This window comes from Drosophila novamexicana, unplaced genomic scaffold, assembly GCF_003285875.2.
Source record: "Drosophila novamexicana strain 15010-1031.04,08,12 unplaced genomic scaffold, DnovRS2.1 tig00001058-arrow-arrow-pilon, whole genome shotgun sequence".
Classification (NCBI taxonomy): Eukaryota; Metazoa; Arthropoda; class Insecta; order Diptera; family Drosophilidae; genus Drosophila; species Drosophila novamexicana.
In genome coordinates, this window is record NW_020824836.1 from 130159 (window position 1) to 146798 (window position 16640).

General features: G+C 43.9%; 1 protein-coding gene across 1 annotated transcript; it reads left to right on the plus strand.

The window, feature by feature from the left end:
- Window positions 1-42: 42 nt before the first annotated feature.
- On the plus strand, window positions 43-4221 carry LOC115765839 (protein rhomboid). The gene is made up of 4 exons (XM_030709567.1): window positions 43-150; window positions 311-634; window positions 2960-3344; window positions 3407-4221. The coding sequence occupies exons 1-4, from the start codon at window positions 43-45 to the stop codon at window positions 3724-3726; spliced, it is 1137 nt and encodes a 378-aa protein (XP_030565427.1). The 3' UTR covers window positions 3727-4221.
- Window positions 4222-16640: the final 12419 nt, after the last annotated feature.

The window sequence follows — 16640 nt, forward strand, 5'->3', positions numbered from 1 at the left end:
CATTACAAGCGGCATTTCGGGTACTAACGGGGTGGGTCTGGGATGGACGGGGATGTGGGGTTCGGCTGGCTTATTGACTTGGCTGGCGCCAAATCAACTCAAGAGAAATTGCGCTGCAGTTGTCGCAGCGGCAAAAGGAACGTGCAAATTGTTGGACAGACAACCTTGAGCTAATTTGGCTAGCGAAATACTCTCTCTCTCTCTCTCTGCCTCTCTGTCTCCATCTGTGACTCACTCTCTTTGTGTGTTCTGTGTCTCTTTGCAGGGGCCAGACAAAATTCCTTGCGCTGCGCCGACAACATCATGACAGCCACTAAGTGGGGCACCGTCACAAGGCAGACAAGGCCCCAAAAATAGACGCCGCAACGGCAACGGCAACGGCAACAAATCGGAAATGCTCGCTGCCACAGTGCTGCAGATGCCGCCGTCGCAGGCCCGCGACAGCGGCCTGGTGCTGGGCGTCTGCCTCGACCAGCTGATGCAGCAACAGCCGCGCCCCGCACCGATCGGCTCCAAGATGCTGCCAGCCGGCGCAGAGTCAGAGGCTGCCTCCGAGAAGCAGCCGCAATTGACAGGCAGACAAACACGCTGCTGGCCGCCGCCCTGCTTCATGCTACTCGTATCACTGCTGGAGGTAGGTGGGACCGCTGACCAGTTCCTAATGCGATTAACCTCTGCCCGGGCCCAGTTGGGGTTGATTAAGTGCGGCCAGTCGAAAAAGGGGCAGCTTTGCCACCGGGTTGCCATGACATCGGCCGCATTGCACAACACAAGGCGCACTCAACATTTTGGGGGCGCACTTAATTGCTTTCAGGAGTGAAATTATGTGCAACATTTTACTCAGTGAACGCCAAGTGTAGCCAAGGGGAAAACTCAAACAAACTGATTTCATTTAAATAATCAACTTTGAAAGCAGTTTTTAATTTATCCTTTTCATTCGAATCTGTTTAATTTGCAGTGCATTTAGCTGCAGCTCCTCAGAAACTGTTTGTCTCAAGCTCTCAACTCTCATAACTTGCTCAGAACAGAGGCAATTTTCATTTTTAATTGCATTTTATTTCTGTTTTATTCTCTGTTTTCATTTGTCATCTGCTGTTTTAACCAGTCCAATAACTTTTTTCTTTTTGCCAAAGTTTTCAATTCTAGTCAATTAAATAAATAAGTTTGTTTGTCTCTTAACTCAGAATTTAATAGATCTTATTTTTAGTTATAAAAAATTCAATTGTCAAAGCTCCTTTAAGAATCGGATGCCTAGTAGTTAGATTTCATTAGTTCCTTTATCAAAACTTATGCCAAAAACTACAAGAACTTGGGCTAGTAAGAATTTGACTACTCCTTGAAGACTTCAAGCTCCAACAAATTTGGCTTTATTTTGCATTTATTTATTTTCCAAGCCATCCATTTCCGAATTTTGTAGAATTTATTCGAATTTCTTTATTTAATTTATTCAGTTTTCAAACCAAACGAGAAACGTTTAACATTTTCAAATTGTGGAAACTTAAATGTCAGCTTCATATTGTGTGGCTTGTTTGTTTATAGCCTTCCACATTAAATATGCAACACATTCGTGCCACACTCTGTGATCCCGTGCCACAGCTGTCCTCCGCCCTTTGACGAACAGCTTCTTTAGCTGGGCCCCCCTTTAATGGGGCATTTCGTGTACGTTTTGTTTGGCCATCATCTCAAGTTATTGCGCTTCAGATGCTCGCAAGGGTGGTTCTCCATTGGGTGTCCCAGAAAAGCAATAACAGCTCGTGATCATATTTCAGACCACCCTTCCCCCTTACGATACGTTCCACTTCCCTGCCCATTTGCAGTTGCATGCCAGCCAAAGCTGCCACACACGTGAGCTGGCCTCGTATCGAGGAATTCTGTGGCAAATAAATTGCCGGCTGGCCACAATGCGAGTGGCAAGCGGCAAGCGGCAGGCGACGTATTTGCAAATGGCATTTGGCTTCCGGTTAAAGGATATATCAACTGAAACAGGAGACCGCCGAGCTGTCCAACATTGGGTAGTGCGTGCGAAAATCCAACACTCTGTGCGTCTGTATTAGTGTCTGGGTTTGCAGACTGGACGCCGCCAGCCACAAAGAGGGGGGTCGGGGGAGGAATGTGTGGCAAGTGGCAAGTGGCATGAAAGGCGCATGAAATTTGCCATGCCGGCATTGGCGACGTCTCGCCGCTGTCTGCTGCCAGTCTCGTTCAGTTTCTCGGCTTGCTTCGGTTGCAGCTCGCTTTTCGGCCTGAGGGTTGCTTTGCTTGGCTTTTCCTTTTTCCTTTAATGCCCTTCCAGAGGGTATTTTCATTTTGTCATGAAATGTGTGAAGCTTAGAAGCAGACGATTTTACAATGGTAGTGCATATGGTCCAAAGTTTGTCTTTCCAATCTCTCAATGTTCAAGCTATTGTCTTGACATAGGTCGGCATTTTTGTTCCAAGCAGGACAGATTTTGGAATCGGATCAGGCCACTATCTTATATAGTTGCCATATGAATCGATCAGATAGACAGAAGAACCAAGTTCTTGTATGAAGAACTCTCTTATTCTCAAGATATCTTAATCAACTCAGCTAACACGAGCTTCTCCCTGCTCAGATATTTGCAAAGCCGTATCAAACCGCATTTAATAGAAAAATTGCAAGTTATTCCTTGTTATAAGCCCCATGTTTACAAGGGTATTCCATCTTCGGCGTGTCTAGGAAATTCCTTCCCTTTTGATTTAGCTTTTGCTTTAGTTTTTCCTGGCTCTTCTTGGCGCCGTTGAGGGGCTTGAAAAACAAAGGGCTTACATTGTGATGTGGCTCTAGTGCCGCCCACCTCCGGCCGAAAGCACTTAATGGAGAGGGTTTGACTAGACTTGCCAGCTAAACCTTTTTAGATCGAATCTTAAATCGAAATTGAAATCGGAAATGGTAGCTTCAATCAATAAACTGGCCTAAATCCACTTGCATCATTCCGCAGATCCTTGTCTTTGTGTTTGGAGGCTCTGCACCGCCGGAGGATTCGCTGCTCATCTATCGACCGGATCGACGCTTGCAGCTGTGGCGCTTCGTCTCCTACGCCTTACTGCACGCCAGCTGGCTCCATTTGGGCTTCAATGTGCTCACCCAGCTGCTGTATGGCCTGCCGCTGGAGCTACTGCACGGCTCGGGACGCACGGCCGTTGTCTATGTGGCGGGTGTGCTGGCCGGCTCGCTGGGCACCAGCGTGGTCGACTCCACGGTGTATCTGGTGGGCGCCAGCGGCGGCGTCTATGCTCTGCTGGCGGCCCAGTTGGCCAATGTGTTGCTCAATTTTGGTCACATGCGCCAGGGACTCGCCCAGCTGCTGGCGGTTGTCACCTTTGGTGAGTACTCTGCCTGCTTCAGCTAATTGCCTGGCACTGGTCACTATGACGCTTCTCTGTAGTCTCCTGCGATCTGGCCTACACGCTGTACTGCCGGCAACTGGCCTTGGTGGAGTTGCCGCCCACCATCTCCGTCTCCTACATAGCGCACATGACGGGCGCCCTGGCTGGACTCAGCGTGGGTTTGTGCCTGCTCCGGCAGCTGGACGGCAGTCTGCGTCCGAGGCTGCTGCGCTGGCTGGCGCTTGGCGCTTGGACAACCTTTAGCGGATTTGCCTTGGCCTTCAATCTGATCAACACGGTGACCGCCCAGCTGCTGGCCGAGCAGGAGGGCGAGGTAATCAAACAGCATCTGCTGCACGATCTGGGCATGGAACGTTGAGAGCTGCACAGCTAGAACCAAAGACTGAGAACCCAGTCAGGCTCTAAACTATATACTCATATCTGAATAATAGACTAGTCATTAGCTTGTAATGCATTCCAGGACAATGTGCTCAAATCAAAAAGGAAAAGGAACTTGGTTCGGGCGTCAACTGAACCCTTCCAAGTGCGCTCAAAGAACCAGATGAAGACGAAGACGAACGAGCTAACAATTATCTTATGTAAATGCCAAAAAGGAGTCCAAGCGAATTCAATTGCTAAACGAGCGTGGCTCACTCCAGAGACTTTGATAAACACTTCGAATAATGCCGCTTAAGACAACAGACAACATCCTATTTAGTGCTATGCATCCTATATAAATATTCCTATAGCAGATGCAACCTAGACATCAAATATGAACTGTCAAATCAGTTTTAGCTAGGCCACAACTAACTGAAAATTCTGTTTTCAAATGTTAATTTGGGCATTCAATAAACACATCAAAAATCTACAATAAATTCTACTTATAAACATATCAAATGGTTGCGTTTTTCAATGGCTGGAAGCATGGGTAATGCGTCTGGATTTGCCAAAAATAATTTATATGAATGGCTTTGCAAAATATATGCGAAAGTTTATTGCATTGCATTGATTTGAACAAATGCACAATAATTGCCTAAAAAGTTATATAATATTATCATAATTTATTATATCATATCTATTTATCACAATAATGTCAAATAGATAGATATTATATGATAATTTATTAATATAATATATAGTTAATATCTAAAACAAAGGCACTTGGCCTCGATAGCGCAGCATAGTAACAGTTTTTATTTTTATAAATATACGAGTTTATAATATTTGCCAATTATTGGAATATTACTATATAAACAGAATGGATTCAATTATTGATCTTGTGGCAAGAAAGCAAGCAAATTATGACATCACATGACTTCTGGCCGGATTCACTCTGAGTTTTGTTGCCCAATTTATGAGTACAATATGAATAGGTAAGTGCTTTGTGGCGGGTGGGAATGGGAATGGGAATGGGGCAGGTGCTATTCAGCATGTGCCAGCCCGTAGCAACAACAACGACAACAAAATGCAATTCACAATTGGCAAACGAAAAGTAAATAACAAACAAAAAATTAGCCGCTCGATTTTGTTTGTTGCCTCATCGAGAATTGGCCTAATTAGGCACCAGGGCCCAATTCGCTCGGTTTGGGGGGGTTGCGGGGGAAGGAACTGAGGCAGCGGTTGACTTTTGTTTTGGTTTTCGGTTTCGTGTCGCAGTTTGCACAGCTAAAACGTATGTTAAAGAGTGATGGCAGACCAGCTACCCTGTAGAAATATTGATGGACATCAGCTGATGTGAATGCTGAGAGCGTGTGAAAGCATAAGAATGCTGAAAGAGCAGATACCCTATGGAATATTATAGCTAAATAGAAATATTTATGAAACTGATTAAAGATAACTAAAAGTATGTCAGGATTGCCGAAAGAGCATTAAGAATGTGGGTTATGATCAATTATCATGAATAGAAATAAGCATTAAGTATGGAAGTTAAAGAGTGCTAGAAGAGCAGCTACCCTGTAGAATACACAAAATAAGTATTATACATTAAGTATTATGATTAATCTCTAATCTTAAAACAACTTCAAACTTGTCTCATTTAACACACATAATTGTTACCTCCCTATTCTTAGCCTAGGGTATTCAAGCGCAGACACCGAAATTGTAAACGCTTCTGACCGTGTTTGCGCTGAAATTTAATAACTCGTTGCTGCAATTTGGTGCCGCATTCGATTTCAGCTACTGCTACCACAATATCAACTCCCTACATAGTCGCCCTCCACTTCCAACCCTCCTACCCCCCTGCCGGGCATAAGGAGCGCAACTTTGACGAGACATTGATGGTTCAATCCCCCAATCGACCCACCAGCAAGCGGAGCCAATTTAGCAAACTGAATGCGATTTTTATATGCAACCTGTGCAGCTTGCATCCAGCATCCAGCAGCTTGCAACTTGCAACACGACCACGAGAAGCTGGGCAATAGCTGCCTGGCTGGCTGGGCACGTTTAAATCCTCGTTAAGTCATCACCAGGTGAGCTGGTTCTGGTTACGTTGACAGCCACGACCAGTGCCAGTGCCAGTCGCGAGTACCAGAACCGGGCGACATTTGACAACAAAATATTTGTGACATTAAATGCTGTGGCAGGCAGAGGCTGAGCCACATACTGATCCACATGCTCATCCTCGGTTCCAACTGCAGCTACGTGCTCATTTCACTAATTTAATGAAGACCTTTGCGGTGGCGCGTCCTGGCCATTGTCTTGACATTGTCTTTCAGATTGATGAGGCTCTCGAGCAGCGTTGCCCGGGTAGACCACATATGCCAGTTGCCTCGTTCATCTCCACCATCTCCTCGTGGTTGCTTTCACTGGCTGCTGCAACTGCCACCGCCGACTGCATCAATAATTTGTGTTCGCCGTTGAAAATAATTGACCAAGTTTGTCTGTTTGCGGTTCTGGGCCCAGACGAAAAGCGTTGTGGCATTTAATCTACTTGCAGCCGTGCAAGTCGACCGAGGCCGCGGATGACAACGACAATTGAAGCGGCGGCAGCAGCTGCCAAATGACGACAAAAACAACAAAACAGAAAGACAACCAAGAAAAAAAATGCTACGAATCAGCATTGGTCTTGCTCTTGCACTTGGCTCTCATCTCATCTCGTCTCGGTTGCGGCCTCGGTCTTGGACTTGGACTTGGACTCAGTGCACTTCGCGTAATTGAAATAATTTTAAGTGAAAAATCTGCATTCAAAAAATATTTCAGCCGGCGCACAAATGTGAGAGCCAGCAAAAAACAAGTGAGTAGCAAGCGGGAGCAGAAGATATTTAGCAGGACAATTTTACTGAACAGCAGATGCCCTTTCAAGGAAGTGCCAGTTCAATTAAACAGAGTGGTAGAAAGAGAAAGAGAGAGAAAGAGAGAAACGATAGAGACGAGAGAGATACACTAATAAAAGAATAGATAAGGAGTATAAAGTAACCTTTAAATTTACAAGCAAGTTTACAAAGAAGATCATCATACTCAAATCAGCATGGAAAGTTTGCCCATCACATATAAGACAATGGAAAAGAAGTTGAAAAACATATAAAGTAACATTTAAATTTACAAGCAGGATAACTTTTTAATCGGCATGGTAAGTTGATCCAATTCCAAGCTTAAATTTCTGTACCTTGTCTTTAGCGATCCTCACAATCTATAAGGACTGCCTAAAAAAGATTTGGAAGCAGGTTTTTTCATTCCTATCATATTTTTAGTTGTAGAGTTTAAAAGATTCATAAATTTGGGTCCTATACTTCTTCTTCAGGAACGATCTTTACATATAATTTCTTATGTAGTCACTAATAGTTTTAGTTTGGGTTAACACCAGAGAAGCCAAGGCTACAATCAAATTGCTTTACTTTTAACTCTCAAGCTGCTCTCAAAACTCAGATACCCCAAGCAAGTGACGGCAGTTTTATGTACGACGCACACAAATTTACATGCGCAAATTTAAAGAGTCGTTGGGTGGACAAAAACCGAAGAAAAAAAAAGAGTCAACAGTTTGCAGCTTGGCATCCGGCCCCATTGGAGCCATCTTAATCCTTGGCATTAAGGCAAATTGCTGCCGCCAAAACTCATTTCTTGGGCAGAACGCGAGCCACCAAGCAATGAACTTTCAAGTGGATGCTGAAGCTGGAGCTGGAGCAGCGATCGACGATCGCCGAACGCCGATCGCCGAGCACCGTAATTTGCTTAATTCGACGCTCAGCCAAAAGTCGTTGCCCGCCTCCCTGCGCCGAGGCTCAGCCCACGGTTTTGGGGTCGGGACTGGGACTGGGACTGGGGCCACGTAATGGGCGCTCAGCACGCGGCTGCCACTCGTCAATTTAGTTGGAGTCTTTTCTCCTTAGTTGTTTTTTTTTTTTTTTTGTGGCTGCTGTCGCCGCCGCTGACGATCGACACGTTCACGTCTGCCGCTGACGAGGATGATCCTTGAACGGCTCCTTGGCAGTGGCAGCGGCTTCTTCAGCAGCGGCGCTGCCTCAATTTGGGTTTGCGTGGCCCGCGGGCAACTGCAAGTTAAGTTTTTATCACATGGCTGCACTTGCCGCATATTTCGGTGGCTGTAATTTCGCTCAGACATTATGCGAGCACACCCCCCGAAAAAGTCCAGAGCACACATTCGGTCAATAGCTCTGCCGCGTCTCGGAATTGACAGCACCAAATAGTCCAGGGACAACTTTTGACGTTGGCCAAATACGCAATTCGAAAGAAGAAAAAAACAGCTGAAGTTTGATAAAGATTTCAATTTGGATTTCGTGGCACAATTTTATAAAAACTTTTGCGTATTGCTTCACTTTGCTTATTGGAAGTTTTCATAGAATCCACAATCGGCCCTTCCATTTTCCATGTGCTGCAGCAGACCTCAAGCTCACTCAGTCGTTGAAGCAATCAAAATACAACAAAATATTTGATAAAACACTTTATGAAACTGCTTTGGCATTAAAATTCTGCCCTACAATTATGTAAGACATTGCTGTAGTAGTGGCAGCCATATCAAATCCTATAGAAAATATCAATTATAGATCAGCTTAATTAAACTTGCTCAGCCTGAATGCTCATCTGTCTGTATAATCGCATTAATGCCATCCATCTATAAGAACCAGAGACTATGTAACTTGTAGAATATTTTACATACAGCTATATGTTCTGATTAACTAATTGATTGAGTGACTGACTGACTAATTGGGAATCGAGACATAGCTTAAGTCGAACGAACGTAGGTTAGTCCAATTTTTATGTGTAGTCAACTTATTGAAGGCTAAAGAGAATTTTTCTTAATTTCCACCCGCAAAGGTGGAATATGGGTGAAAAACACTTTGATTTTCAGCTGATCGACTTAAAACTAATTTTGAAAGTTCTTCTACATTCTACATACACTCTACATGGGTTCAAGTTCAATAAATCCTTGCCCTTGTCTTTCTAGGGTATCTCAGTCTCTTGCCGCCTATTACCTTCTATTTAGGGCCAGCTAGTTTTTGTCTATACTGCTTATACGACTTGTCTTGATGCTCATCCCTGTTAACTAACTAATTACATTGATCATTATCAATTTATGCATCTCATTAAAGCTGCCAACGCGTCTCGTTTTTGGGAATTTTTTGGCTCACCGCTTGGTGGCCTCATAACTCAGCTCAATATAAATCCGTTAACAAAACGCTTAATCCGCATTGTGCATTTTATTTATGGCCATTTGATGGCGCATTATCGGATCAGGCACATGGCACATGGCACCCGGCACCCGGCACATGGCTCATTGGACAGTTGGCAGCTGGCGCGCCTCATAATTGGATTCGTCACAGGCGCTCTTGCGGTCCTGGTCATAAATCGCGGCCTGCTTGAAATGCAAATTCGGTGTTGGATGCCTCCAGCCGCTGTCTGGGGCAGTTGCATGTCGTCTGTGTGTTTGTGTGTGTGTTGGGGCTGTGTGTTTATATGGAATATCATCGGCAAGGCATCAAAGTGCCAGGGCGCAAATGTTCGCCAGCCCAATTAACGCGAGCGGCAGCTGAGCGAGTGCAGCAGCAGCAGCCGGAGCAGGAGCAGGAGCAGCAATCAGACTTCACTTGAACAGCAAAATGTTTGCAATTAAGCCTCGATTTTCGGCAAAGTGCGTGGCTCTTAGTGAACAGGAAAGCTGCCACAACAACAACAACAACAAAAACAACAGCAGCAACAAGAGAAGTAGCACGAAGTCAGGAGTAGCTGCAACAAGAAGCGTTCCATGTTCCTGGCTCGCCTGGCTGGTTGCTTGTCGATGCGTAACAAAGGATAATCCACAAAACTGACTCGTTTCTCTGGCTGCACCCACCAGAAAGTCAGACAACGTCAGCAGCAGCAGCAGCAGCAAAGACAACCCACGCCAAGGGGCAACAAGACAAAGTCAAGTAGACTTTGGATGCACTAACTATTTGCTTAACTTTCTACAAAAAGCAAATTGTGGATTATATATGACAAACTAACCATAAACCATGAAAATAGTTCATGAATGTGGAAAGGTCCAGGTTCACGAAACGAACCTTAAGGCAGAGAGCTTTCTAAACCAACGAGCATGCTTTTGGATTTGCAGTCCTAGCTCTAACAGAAATAATAAGATTTTGGAGTTTACTTTTAAACAGCATGTCTTAGCTAATATACCCTCTCCCTCTTCTAGCACTGACAACAACAGCAACTGCTATCGTGTCCACACCCAGGCGAAGGCGAGAATTGCACAACATTTGACAGCGTTCACCCGCACCCAATGCAAGAGCCAATCCTGGCGAGAGATCCAATGTTTTTTCTTCTCTTCTCTTCTACTTGCAGATTAAGTGGTTTGCGGGTTGCTGCTGGAAGCAGCGCATCTAATGCGGCAAAGTGCTCGAAGAACGCCTCGAGTTGTGCCAGTTGCATTAATTAAACACTTAAACAAGTACCTGACTCGGGTCTGTCCGACTGTCTGTCTGTCTGTCCAACTGTCTGTCGGCTGTCTATGGGCCTGGGCCCAATTAACTTGGGCCATCAATTTGTAACGGTCGGAAGGCAGAATGTTGTTTTGTCTGTTCGTCGACGCTTGGCCCATTGCCCATTTCGTCGGGCACTCGAACATCAAAACATGTCCGTGCCAAAGCCAGAGATAACAAAAACATCAAATGCGCAAAAATCGAAATCGAAAATCGTTGCGAAAAGTGGCCATAAATTATGTCTGCGGTGGCGGCGTCGATGGCGTCGACTGCCCGCCAAGTTGATTGAAATCGCGTCTCTGATAAAATGGAATTAAGTTCTGTTAGCCAAGTGGCAACAGCCACAGCAGCAGCAGCAGCACCAGCAGCAGCACAAGAAACAGCATTATTTCCAGCAGGTATGCAAAAGAGCAATATTTCAGAAATGATGAGTTACAGATGCGTCTGGAGCAGCAGCAGCGGCAGCGGCAGCAACAGATGCAAAATATGCAGCCACGTTTGCGGCATCAGCAACAATATCACAACTCCAACAGACAGCAGTGCCCAGCAGTGCTCCCCTGTATTCCGGCAACACTCAAGCGCATATTTACTTCAGCTGGGCAGCACAGTGCCTCAAAACGTATGCGAATTGGTCAGAACATACTTTTGCAGGTCATAACTTAGTCGAATAAGAATTTACTATTTATCTTTGCCAACCTTGTTGTAACAGTTCAATAAATTTCGTACCATTAAACATAGGAGGACTTACCCAAATTTATCCTCCTTGTAAATGTTTGCTCATTGTAAATCTTTTTGCTAACACAGTTATTCTCATAGGCTCTTTGCCAGCCGTACTCATTGTTAATCCTTTTCCTTTTTTATCCTCATGGTACACTTATCGCATATTTATGCTCTAATCTCATTTATACTCTTGGTACATCTTTCCTCTTTGCACATTCAACCTCTTTGCATTTTTATCGCACAATTATCCACGTGCAATTTATGCGTACATAAGATTCATCCAACTGGCAGCTAACATGAACTTTGCAATGAACATTTCCGCGCAGTAACTGCAACAAAAGAATTAATATATATGTTATTTTACTAACAGAAGAATATTTTATAATATATATTGATTTTTTAATAAATATCCCAAAGTTAAATGGAATTCCTTTAGTTTTTCACCTATTTACACTCGCGTGGACCACTGTGCGTAGTGAATCATTATCATGCGAGCTTAGCATCTGCTATTGCCTGTTGGCTGTTGACTGTTGGCTGCTGCTGCTGTAGCGTCGACAATATTTGTTGGTTTTATTGTTGTTGTTACTGTTGCATTGTTTACTTAGCGCAGACCAAAACAAAAATTTCAGCCAGTTGGGAGTCCGTAGTCCGCAGTCATCGCCAGCGAAGCGTTTGCCAAGTAACGACCACCGAGCAGCAGCCGGAGCAGACGAATGAGCTGAAAATGGAGATGGATATGAAGATGGGGCACCAGTTGGAGCAGGGCATGTCCATTACTGCTGCTGCTGCTGCTGCTGCTGCTGCTGCTGCTGCTGCTGATCCCGCTGCTGCTGCTGCTGCGGTGACTGCGGTTTAGCTACACTGCAGGAATCGACTCCAGTTGCTGTTGTGGTGAAAATGCTGGCAACTAAATTTTATGGATTTATTGAAAATTGAACGCACTTGAACGCAACTGCAACTGGAGGTGGCAAGAAAGCGATGGAGAGGAAATGAGAGGAAAGGGGGCCGCCTCGCAGTCTGGGGGCCATTGCAAAGAGTCTTGTTTGGAAAACAAATAGCAAAAGCTGAAAGATGCTGCAGACCAGGTCGCCGTCTCGTGGCTGTGGCTGGCTGCGGCTGTAGCTGTGGATGCCACGCGTTGCGTTTTGTTTGTTGCCGAGTTTTTGTGCTTGTTTGTTTACAGAAACGCGTGCGGCCAATAACAGCAACAGCAACAATCATAACCACAACAACAGCGGCAGCGAGTGCAAAACGATGCCTAAATTTGAACTCAATTAATATTCCTTTTCAGCTGCAGCCACAGAGACATCTGCCAGCGCCCAGCCCAGCCCTGCCCAAGATCTGCCCCTCGCCCTGGACTCCGCTCTGGTGGCGCCTCAGAACGAGTTCAACGAGCCGGATCTCAGCGCAGCCGGTTCTCAATTTGATTTAGTTTAGAGCTAAGCTCGAGTCTTCAGTCTTCCAGTCTTCAAGTCGCTGAGCCTCCACGCGCAAACGCCCACACACTTTCCCAGGATGTCGGCATGGAATTCGCTTTCGATGCCAGGCCAGGCCAGGCCAGACCTGGCCGGGCTGGGCCAGGCCACGTGGGCAGTCGCCACGTCTGGAGTCGCCACGCACATAGCTGCGATTCAGGATCGCGTCTCGGCTATCATGCAGTCAGCGTGTGGACAAGAGCAACAAACACCTCACGCTGGTCGCACAATAATCTGCGCGAATCTATTCGGCAATGTATAAAAATAAAGCAAATGTATTAACGAAATTTCCAAGAAACGTGCAACAATCTTTGTTCTACTCAAAGCAATACGCCCCCGCCCTTTGCCACCCAACCGCACACATAAACTCTCATAAATATCCACAAGTAGCATATATGTGTGAGGTTCTTTATAAAAAAAGGCACACACACTCTACACTCTAGACACATACATATGGATGGATGCTCTTTAAGTTTCGGGCCGAAAAAGCAAATTGAAAATGTTGTCGTTGGGTCGCCCACGCGAGCTGCACGGCATTGACGAGGTGTGCAGGAGGGGTTGGGTGGCGGCGCCTGGCGACATTTGAAACAATTTAAGCGATAAACTGTTCAATGGCCAGACAGGTGGCTGCCCCCGCCGCCAAGGAGGGGCGTGCTTTGGTCTTTTGTAGTCTTGTCACATAAATTCATTAATTTGTCGCACTTTGCGAATTGCCTTAAAATATTGTCAGCTTTATGGCGACTTTAATTATAGCGACGACGCATTAAAAACTAATGCAAGAAAATTAATAAAATTCACCAAAAAAAATAAATAAAAGAGAACAAATTTCAAATTTTCGATCCCAAATATGTGGGTGGGAGGGAACGAGACGCGGGGGCGAGGCGGAGCACAGTGAAAACAAACTGAATGTCGTTATGAATGTTTGGGCCAATTTAAATTTAGCAAAAATATGCGACAAGACGGCGATCAGATCAGCCCACTGAGGCGAGAGAAAGAACTCAAAATAGATGTAGCACCAGTTGCTGATATTTATAATAGAAATACGCTAGCCGAGTTAGAGGTAGACTCGCTTGCCTAAGCACTTTGTTAATCAAAGCCCAGAACTTATCACTAATAATACATTATTAAACGTTTAAATGTGTTCTTGAACTGTGAGACAACAAGAAGGTGCCTGGTTCGAACCTGAAGCGTCTTTGCGTGCAAAGTTTCATTCATATCAACGTTTATTTGGCTCGGCTAGTATAGAGGTTGCTGGTTCAAACGCTATGCTAGCGAATGTTATTGCCTATCAAAGTTGAAAAGGAGGACTATCCTATATATTATATTTTCCTAACAATTTAAAAGTAAAATTTCTATAAAATTGATAAAGAGATATATAAGCTTATTCTGGCCAGTTCAAAACAAGGTTGCTGGTTCAAACATATGCTAGTGAATGTCACTGTTAATCCAATATAAGTTTATATCATAGCTTAATTTATATAAAATAAATAAGAAGATATGTCAAAGTGTATTCGAGCCAGCCAGCGAAGAGGTTGCTGGTTCAAATCTTATGCTAGAGTTTACTTGAGATTAAACTGTATATTTTATCAAATGTTACCATTTCTTAAAACTAAATTCAATAATAATATAATAAAATTAATGTAAATGTATTTGAATTTCCATTACAAGTTTTTCTCATTCTTTTTCGATTTCTTTGGCTTCCCCTAGAGTATCTTGAGATCAGCATGTTGTACTTGACTTTGGTATCTTGTTTTATATACACAAAATCGTACGATGTTTCAGACAGTGATCTGTCATGTATTTTTAGTTGGCCCGCACGACAGAAGCGAAATGAAATCAAACGAGACAATTTGCGAATGTTTGCTGCAATCTGTGATCCAAGTTGGCCACGTCTATGGGTCTAACCAGCCAGGCCGCCCTATTTGGTCTATCGATGGCCGTCAATCAACACCACGCCCACACAACTACACAACATTCAATCAGTTAGTCACTAAGTTAGTTTGTCAATCGGCTGTCCCATTAGAGGCGACACTTGCCGCGGCTATAGGCCCATAACCGCAGGCACCAATCTCTCTTCTGGAGCTCTCGGCTGCTGCTGCTGCTGCTGGCTAATCCCGCCATATAAGCACCAGCTGCTTGGGACGACCTGTAAAATTGTATGCAAATTGCTGATTGAAATTGGAATTCTTGTGCCCGGTTCTATGGGGGCCTGATGGCGTGACAAATATGGCGACATGGCTTGCCTACGGAATGAGAGTTGAGCGTTGGCAGGAGAGAGGCCGAGGAGCGAGCGGGTCGCGAGCACAGACGTCATGAATCAAATATTGTATAAATCGTATCAAGATCTCCAAAGAGTCAAGGTCTTTGGCAGCTTGGACGCGGCCCACATCTGACACAGCGCCAACAAAGGGGCGGTGGCTGGGGAAGGGGCGAGGGCGAGGTCGGGCCAGGCAGTTGGGCATAGGTAGTCGCATAATTAACATGCGACAGCGAATGCCAACGACTTGACAACAGCGCCAGCAGCAACAACAACAACAACAACAACAACATCAATAACAAGAAGAAGCAGCAGCAGCAGCAAAACAAAAGCTGAACAAAAAAATAACTACATAACTCTCGTGGGTGTCGAGATTTAATTTCATTTTGAGATTTTTTTTTTAATGCCGCTTTATAGTTGGGTTTTATTTTCAGCATTAAGTTCCATTGCACTCTGTGCGCAGGGAAGTTGTTTAATGGGGGCGGGGCAGGGGCAGGGGCGCCCCCTCACAGAGAGACCAGGCTACCCACGGAGAACGTGTGTGTGCGTGTGTGTGTGAGATTCTATTTTTTTTTTTTTTTTTATGATTTGTGCAGTTTTATTATGTTCGGCAACTAAGTAGGGCTATATATACACACATGTATCTATATACGCACACAAATGAGCACATAGTTTGTTGCCAAACAAAACAAACACTGAGCACACATTAGAACTAGTTGGTACTTCAATGTGAACAGGGTAGCAGAAAACTGGAGTGCTTGTGGCAACTCTGAAGTGGAATTAAGTACAAGCTACTTTGGCTACTTAAAAATATGATTTTATTGCTTTTGAAATGTTTTGCAACTAGCGATTTTATGCAGAGAAAGTATTAAACAAAGAGGAAGAGTATGCCAAAATATAATAACAATAATTATAATAATGTTTATAATATTTAATAATAATATAATTTATAACAATTTGTATTTGTCGAGATTTTATAATCTTGTCAATTGAATTAATGGATTGAAACAAAAAAATAAAAGAACAGAACTAACAATTATTGTTATTCGAAAATGGTTTACCTAAATATAGAAATCTTATGAAAGCGAACTATTCCCAAACATTGGATTTATCAATTTATGATAGATGCCAATTTTGGTCAGATAGCTATTCTAGCCCGTATTTTATAGAAGAAAATATTTAAGATTTACAATATTTTCTGTACAACGGGCATTTGTAAAGTAAAGAATTCCGTAAACTTGAAAGTCCAGAACCTTTGTTTAAGAATGTGAAACAACATTTTTAAGAACCTAATGCCAGGCAGACTCATGCGAATCGTGAATCGAACCATTGACAATTTCTTTTTGGGTTTACAATCCTAATATTAATCTAAAAGAAAACAAATACTAAAGTGTTTGACATTAAAATATATGTATCGCACTTAATGCGGCTCGAAAATATATTTTGAGTTGCTTAAGTCTAAAAGTAGAGCTCAATAAAAAACCGGAACCACTGGCTAAACCTTATCTGGATATCATTTTGGGTCGTTTACAAATCTGACCAGTTATTAAACTTGCTCTGTAATCGCTCACTTTGTGGCACAAAAGCCAAAAGCACGTAGAACAAAAAATAAAAATCTCTTAACAGAAAATCCAAAAAGAAAAAGAAAAACTTTTGCATTTTTCATTAATAAAACGCGGCTTTGCCCGGTGGTCTCTGGCCTTTTACAGTGTGTAGCACAGTAACACATATTGCTAGGGGGATAGCAGGGGCTGTGTGGGGCGGGAGGTGGCACGTAGTACATGAGAGATATACGAGAACATTAACGCGACGTAGTTGGCGGTTGGTAACCAGTTACATTTTATGACTTTAGTCGAACAGGCCGTAGTTGGAGAGCGGCTAATGAAAAGAAATGAAGCCCGAAAGTAAATGAAACAAGTTGAAATGG

Bases quoted from the DNA above. Each gene is read 5' to 3' on its own strand.
- LOC115765839 (XM_030709567.1), top strand. From the start codon at position 43: ATGGACGGGGATGTGGGGTTCGGCTGGCTTATTGACTTGGCTGGCGCC. The intron at 635-2,959 runs GTAGGTGGGACC...ATCATTCCGCAG, and splicing joins TACTCGTATCACTGCTGGAG to ATCCTTGTCTTTGTGTTTGG. The intron at 3,345-3,406 runs GTGAGTACTCTG...GCTTCTCTGTAG, and splicing joins GCTGGCGGTTGTCACCTTTG to TCTCCTGCGATCTGGCCTAC.